This window comes from Glandiceps talaboti, chromosome 16, assembly GCF_964340395.1.
Source record: "Glandiceps talaboti chromosome 16, keGlaTala1.1, whole genome shotgun sequence".
Classification (NCBI taxonomy): domain Eukaryota; kingdom Metazoa; phylum Hemichordata; class Enteropneusta; family Spengelidae; genus Glandiceps; species Glandiceps talaboti.
Window position 1 is genome coordinate 9,071,852 of NC_135564.1, and position 8,509 is coordinate 9,080,360.

At 36.6% G+C, this 8,509-nt stretch overlaps 1 protein-coding gene across 2 annotated transcripts in view; it reads left to right on the forward strand.

The window, feature by feature from the left end:
* Window positions 1–6,505: 6,505 nt before the first annotated feature.
* The window catches only part of LOC144447064 (myosin light chain 3, skeletal muscle isoform-like), a 10,072-nt gene continuing 8,068 nt past the window's right edge, over window positions 6,506–8,509 (forward strand). For both annotated transcript variants that reach the window (XM_078136956.1, XM_078136955.1), the window contains exons 1-2: window positions 6,506–6,594; window positions 6,702–6,726. In XM_078136956.1, coding sequence (XP_077993082.1) covers window positions 6,592–6,594; window positions 6,702–6,726 — 28 coding nt within the window. In that variant the 5' untranslated portion in view covers window positions 6,506–6,591. The remainder of the gene's footprint in view (window positions 6,595–6,701; window positions 6,727–8,509) is intronic.

The following is an 8,509-nucleotide window of genomic DNA, read 5'->3' on the forward strand; positions in this document are numbered from 1 at the left end:
CGCCCTCAAACAAGCCCTACCAATTAACTGCATTCCATGCAATCTTTGTGACAGCGCCCTCAAAAAAGCTCCCTACCAAATGCTTGCTTTCTCAGTCTCAAAATACACCTTCATCAGTCCCTTGTATTGCCTAAACGAGAAACCATGGCAACATTGATTTTTAAAACAATACAGATATTTTGTAGACTTAATCACAATAGCAGTTAGCGTAGCGTAAACTAACCAACCGTTTAGTGTTCCCTCATCAACGAAGTCTGAGGAAATACCCATGAGTTTATTTTGTGTGCAATGTATAAATGAATTAAATTATTATGGACTGAAAACATACTTGGTTGTACTCTCATATTTTATTTCAAGTGTTAGGCACTTTAGCAGCCTATTACTGTGCCTTCCAAAGTTAATAGGCCATTGCAGACTGCAAACAGGAAATTGAGAATACAGCGCCCTCACTCAAATTGGGGGTATCATCAACTCATAGTACCATCTCATAAGAGTATTGTAGAAGTTTAAATCAGGGATGTTTTTGTGTTGTTCAGACATCGAGGAAAGCAGCAGTGCTCTATTAACCAAGTAACCTATACCATGTATACCCCCAAGGTACACACAGACAGGAAGTAGAGCGCCAACATGGCAAATTTTGGAAAGACCTATTTAGAATTGCTTATACGATGTGTTTGGATAGTGTCATAAATCTCCTAATAGTAATACATCCATGGTCATAATAACATTAGTTGAAGAAAACAAAACTTTATTAGATGCAAAACTAGCCAAAGAGTCAAGACATATTTTGTACCCATCTGCTGCTGAGTGTTTGATTACAATTCCTTGGACTGCTGCGACAATTAAAACTTAAGTAAGAGACATTTAAATGAACTTTCCATTACCTGACCGGCGACAGGACACCTGGTATCGAGCCTTTTCAGCCTGCAAAACGGAAGTGGGGAAATATTGCGCCCTCTGGAGAAAATTTCGCCTGTGGTGGTCAGCTCAAACCAGTATAGTGGTCTGAGACTTCAAGACATGGCGAATTCTGCCATACCAAATGCTTCAGTCTGTATATGTTGTCCATTTGATGCCGTGCTATTCATTTCACACACCTCTCCCCTCCGAGTAGGAAATAATGCACCAACTACACTGGTATTCGTGATCTAGAACTATATATACATGGTATATTGTCTGGCTTCTTGTTTGGAACTGACCAGTGAAGTCTTGAGGTAGCAAAGAGCCGCGGTTGGGTTGAGTTACCAAGTTCTGAAATAAAAGCACATAAACTACACTGGTATTCAGAGGCTAGAAGGATACATGCAGTCATCATGCGGCAGCTTGTCTGGTGCTAACCCATGGCAATGGTTACAAAAGATCACCATTATATTAGGCAGAAGTGCATTGTATAAAGATTGAAAATGGTGTAATTATATTTTGGTTGGTAAACAGTTGTTGTCATGGTAAACAATTGAACTCTGAATTTTCATGTTCCCTTTAACCTCGGGAAAGAGAAAAAACTTATTTTCATCATTGATTACTATATTAGACAGTTAGATTTTGTGAACATAAATAGCTTACGATTTCAATTAGCATATGAAATTGTGAGTCCCATCTGACTGGATGGAGGAGGTTCTCGTTGTATTGTCCACAGTTACTCCACCCACTCGCCCCCTAGTTCTCGTCACGTGACGTGCCACTATTCTCGTAACTTTCGTTATTACTTGTCCATCCTAGACCTGGTAAACTTTTCTGGTTACCACAAAACTAGACTGAAAGATCAACCGTTATGGGCGCTCTCTTCCCACCCGTTCCATAAACGCAACGGAAGGGATAATGAGGACGCCCCCAGCGACGTATTTTAGTCTATCTCAAAACGTTTTATACATAAAGGTAATCGTATATAATATACTTGTATCACACCGTATCATAAAACCATTAAGTAGTAACTGAGGAAATATCAGAAAACAACCATACACACGCGCACAGGCAGACAGACATACGTACGTACGTACACAAATATGCAGACAGACAGAATTACGTCTACAGTTTCTTTTGTAAAAATGATAACTTTTTACTTTTAATCATTGATAGAAACAGCTTTCTCTCAATTGACACGATCGAACATTGACTACAGGCTTATACGATATATATATATATATATATATATATATATATATATATATATATATATATATATATATATATATATATATATATATATATATATATATAGTATAACAACATCGTCAGCTCAAAAAATGCAGATACATTACGGTACAATGTGGACTGTGAGAGAGTCAGACATCTATATCGCCTTTTCGTTGACTTGAGGAGTTTTGAAGCAATGGTGAACCCAGCAAACGCGGGACTGTTTGAGAAGCCTGTCGACCTGAACAGAAAAACGTTACTCAACCCCTGAACATAATACAAGAACCAATTATTATTCTGGGCTATTTTATCGACCTGATGAAGGTATTTAAGGATAGCAAACATTTTCATTAGATTTGCTCCTGGACCATTTGGTAAGGTATGAAATTCGAATGGTTTCGGTGGCGTGCACTTGCACAATGGTTAATCATCACTATGTACTGACGCAATGTGTTCTTTTTAATGCATGTATTTTTCGATGATTTTAAAATAATAATGGAATTGTCTCAAAACCGTGAAATGAAACCAGTCGACTCTTTATCGCTCTCTGTAAATATATCCCTATCCCCTTTCACCATTGTTTTGATGTCTGACCGTATGCGTTCTATTACATTTATAGGGGTGGGGCACTTATTTTAGTGTTTTAATTTCTCTTTATACCGCTTTTTATAATGGCTACGCTAGATGGGAATGATCAAAACAGCCTCTAGAAGTACATACGGGAAAACAATATTGAAAATATCGGCTATGACATGTGAATTACTGGCCGTCAACCTAGTTAGCATGTTGTAAAAATCTAGCCAGGCATAGAAAAGTTTGTAAAGATCATTGATGGATATGCAATGTGCCCCCCCCCCCCCGTAAATGAACTCCTATATATATCTACATATGCATTTGTATTGTGTTATTTTACATTTGTGTGTGTGTGTGTGTGTGTGTGTGTGTGTGTGTGTGTGTGTGTGTGCATGTGTATGTTAAATATGGTGTATGGGTGCACGTACGTGTGTGTGTGTGTGTGTGTGTGTGTGACAGACAGACGACGGACGAACGGACGGGTGGGGCGAGCGGTTGGATGGACAGACAGACAGACAGGCACATACATACATACATACATACATACATACATACATACATACACAAGCACGCACGCACGCACGCACAGACGCACGCGCGCACACACACATACATACATGCACGCACGCACGCACGCACGCACGCACACACACACACACACACACACACACATACATACATACATACATACATACATACATACATACATACATACATACATACATACATACATACATACATACATACATACAAATATGTTGGCTATGGAAATGATCGCCTGATGGCACTTCACATAACTAATATTTTTGATGACGTAGCATAACGAGGAGATAGCTTGACCTCTGAGACACGTGTTGGGCTTTGTTTTCGACAAACGTCGAATCATTGCCAAGATTCATTTACATAGCACGTGGTGTCTGGTCAACTCACCAGTTTTCATTCTTGATGTGCTATAACGAAAGGCTATCCGGTGCTTTTGCTAAAATCGGTGAATTGCAACACATACACAGTCATGCATTACATCCTGTTTTAAAAGCTCCAGTATTACATTGGGACATAGACAAGGAAAACATTGGGATTGTAATAATGATGTCAATGAACAGCCGAGTCTACAGCGAATTTCACAATATCGTACAGCTTTTCTGGTTTGATACAATCAGGCACGAATCAATAAGAAACTGGACATGTTAGGTACACTTTTAAATTAGCAAGATTGAATGAGTACAGTTTTGCTACATTTTGTCAAAGTGAAATGAATTACATCATACAGACATCAAATGAACACCGCAAAGGACATTTTACGCGCCCTTCCCATTGGGTGTTTGATACTAAGAAAAACATTGGCGCCCGAATGTCTGACCGAGTTGCAATACACTGAAATGGTTTATTTCATTTAGATTAAATGTAGCAAAAAATGCGATGTAGTATGACATATGTAGTTTCTTGTTGGTTTCTGCGTGGTTGTATCAAACAGAAAATTTGCATGGTATTATGAAATTCACTGTAATAAATTACGCGAAGATGCTGCAAAGAAACATATTTCAGCGTCTATAAATGCAAAGCCCGTTCTGTCCTGGTCTGGAAAACAAGGCAATGGTACCGAACTTACAAGTAAAACGATACTTTTTCCGTATAATAGCAAAGACAAACCCGAGTGCTATGTGTAACTGAGCGATGAACTGATGGTACAAACAATCGAAGCATCACAACGACCTCTCGGGTCACTGATGTCCTTCAACATCTGTATTATGTTTTCTACTCGGACGATCTATCAAGGGTATCAAAGCAAACATTAACTAAATATATCTACATTATGTGCTATCTTGACTTCTCGTTGGAAATTTTATTTTGGGTGTACATATTTTTTCAGGTTTCCGACCCTTTCCGTGCACTAAATGTCTACGATTCCAACGGCATGATGAAATCTGATGATACACACCACGTGGATCAATAAAATCTGAGCTTCATCCATATCCAAAGATATATACAGTATTTCGAATTTTCCACCATCAGAAAATGTATTATATACTTTGCCTTAGTCAGCGAATTTTACTTTTACGCAGTGAAAATAATATCCTAAAACATGCCCCAGGAATACAGAGTATAATGATCACTTATAAGTATTTGGCAGATGCTTGAATGAGTGACAGAATTCTGCCTAGTTTTTTCCGAGAACGTAAATTTGAACGAAGAATGTCGTTCAGTTTGACTCTATCGAACAACGGAGGTTGTCCTCGGATCTCTCCAATTCCTCCTGCATGATTATTGAACCCACGAGGGGTGGCATATATTCGCTTTACCTCTTCTTATAGGAGACACACTGTCATAACAAAACTTATAAGAACTCTCCAGTATAAATAAAGTTTATTAGCATAAATCCATCGTCCCGACTTAATCATTATGTTGTTCGAAAGATCAAAGTAACATTTTCAAAAGTAAGTTTATATTCCTTAGAATATGGTATCTGTATGTTCAAATTGCTGTATGTTATCACGAGAAAGTGACGCTAGTAGCTTAGCTTGGACGTGGAGTTCAAGAGATGTTAGTGAAAGCACAAACACTACCCTGGGCCTCAGAAAACAAGATACCCCCTCGGGTCACGGCCTTGTGATCGAAGCGCTTCGAAAGAATGAGAAAGGATGCTGACGTCACGGCGAATTCAACCTTTGGCCTAAGGGCGACGCCTTCCCATATATGTTAGGGAATGGCCCTAGCTACTGAAGGGTGTGGGTGTGGAAGTCGTGTATACTAATATTTTATAAAGCTAGAAACCGCATAGTGTGCTAAATCAACATGCCCCGTTTTTCAAATGATGTTATTTTTTATGTTCATCAAAATGAAATAAATTATATATATATATATATATATATATATATAATATATATATATATATATATATATATATATATATATATATATATATATATATATATATATATATATATATATATATATATAATGCGTAGCCAAATTTCATGTGTACTAATGCTTCGAAGGACATTGTCACCATGCCATTGGATACTTTTGCTAATTGCAGACCCGTTTCTATGGTTGCAACAACGAATAGTAATGATATGTATATGTTTGGATTAAGTACTAGTACAACAATGTCATGTTGAACAATATATATATATATATATATATATATATATATATATATATATATATATATATATATATATATAACATGTAATATTGTAAAAATAGTGCGACATGTGTATCAAAATAATCATTTATGTAAAATATCAAATTGATAAATAAACGTTTTAATTGAACAAATTTCGAAGATTACAGGGTCTTGATAATGATCTTGACTTCTACATAGTAGCCTCAATACTATAGTAGTAGTATGTAAACTATTTCCATAAATTTCAGTGCGTATCTATGTTTGAACTATTTGTACTTGTTTGGCTATTATAAAGACTGTCTATTTTATTTTGGAAAGTCTACATAAATGTAATCATTATGTTCTGAATTCGAAAAAAAAAAAGATTAATACCTAAGATCACATAGGTTAATATCAGAGCCCATCCATACAACACTAGAGTTCCCCCAGTGTCATAAATTGTCATACATTTCACCTCAACTACTACATGATTGTGCAGAATTGACACTTAAGTGTATTGTTCGAGTTTTCTCACGAATTTGTACAAAGAAACTTAACCAGGTGGATGTTTTGAGTCCGTACAATTCATCAGATGGCGTTCACCCTCCTTAATATCTTACAATTGGAAGGCTCCTTGTTGCAACCGAGAACGAGGCTGTATTTGATTCACGAAATAGTCGAAATTCCTGGGGTAGTCATTTAATTAGTTTCAACCCGGCATCCTTTGCACAGTCTCCTCCAAGCCAGCCAAGAAGGAAGCAGAACACGACTCTAGCAAAATGGTAAGAAAAAAGTGGGCATTTCTTTACTTTTTTTCAACTATTTTCCTCCTTCTAAAAGTGTTCTCTCTCATTTTCTTACTCCATTTTTGTCGTCTTATCTATTCCAGTCTCTCAGCCAAGAAGAAATTGACGGTAGGAAAAGTTTGATTTTTTTTAAAAAACAAAGTCTAACTGCAACCCTGGGAAGAGTGTATGTGTTTGTTTCTTTGACCTCGGTGGAATGATCTGCGCTGCCCCTATATATATATGTGTGTGTGTTGTCTTACCAAAACTATACACATGTAATTGTACCCCATAGGTTTTAACAGACACTTTAGGGTGAAATAATGTTGCTATTTACGTTTCCCTTGAAAGTTAACTTCGACGAGCTGAGTACATTTTTTTTGCGGATCTGTGCCAAGATATACTCAAGGAAAATATGTGAAATATGCACCAAGCATTAGTTGGAATATAGTGACATCTGCCTTCATCAATTCTTCACCGGTTATTTTTAGACAGCCGTTAGCGTTACTAAAAATATTTCAAGCTGGTTCTGAAATTTAATTTTGTGAAAGAACAAAGTAAAACAATGGACACAATCGTATGTACTATTGTAAAATAGTGCAGAACTACTGTATATATGCGTCGAAAAAAGAGAACCAGTTCCAAAATACTACCGAGTTCTGAAAGAGAAATTGGGTAGGAGAACAGCCATATTGATATAATATTTTTGTTTGCTATCGTCCATTAATATATACTAAAATATTTACCAAGAGTTGTCTGCTTCTGTAATATTTTAAAAAATTGTATTGTGTGATTTCAGATTACGTTTGTATCGATCACTTTCTTCACTCATAGTTGAAATGCCATGAGCTGACATTAATATGCACTAAGATAGGGGTCCTCGTGACCAGATAGCTTCTCGAGTTACTTATGACCAAATATGTACATCATCCGTTCTGTACAGTATATTCACGTCAGTAGTCGACTTGCTCCGCCACCCGAGATGCACTACGAGACATACTTTATAGCTTCCGAGATGACATTTTGGCTAATTTAGTCTTTTTGCTTGTGGTGGAAGGTTTTCATCACTTTCTAACAGAAATGGATTTCTAGTTCTAATTTTAACTTTAATTTGCATGTCGATTTTCGGTAGCAAACTGGGTAGTCGGTGAATGAACGCAATGTTGAAACCATGGCTACGACATTGATAGCATTGCAACATGAGGCCAAGAGAATTTCTTTTAAAAGGTTAATGTGTTATGAACTTATTGGCTGACTTCACTTAATATTGTGTAGACGGGACTTTATACAGACCATTTCATGTTAGTGTTCACTGGCACTGCTTGAAATAACCATGCAGAAAAACAATGAGAAATTGCACATGCTAAACTTCAGGATAGCAAGATTGAATGAATACACTTCTTTGCCACATTTTGTCTAAATTAAATGAACCATTATGCAGACACATCGAAACAGACATCCTTGGCGCCAGTATGTCTGCGTGTAGTTGTAGTACGTTTAAATGGTTTTATTTCACTTAGACAAAAAGTAGCAAGAAATTTCGTCTTAATTGCTATCTTGAAGACAGTGTAGCATGTGCAGTTCTATTATTTTCCGTTTGGTTTTATCAAACAAAGCCAGTGGACACTAACTTGAAACGGGCGGTAGTTAGAAGTTTACACAGACGGTTTCATCATTGAATAAAATCAACGCGTTAGCATTTTACTAATTACAAGCTTATAAGATTATGGAAATATTTGGTTGTACAAAAGAAAAAAAAACTATCCTGAAAAATGCACAGCAAACAACTAAAATACGAAACGATACATAATAGCAGTACATAAAACGTAATTTCCAGAATTTACTATTTGTAATCACGTTTAAATATTTTCGATTTCTTCAACTGTTTGGTAAAATCTGTAACGTAGAGTGC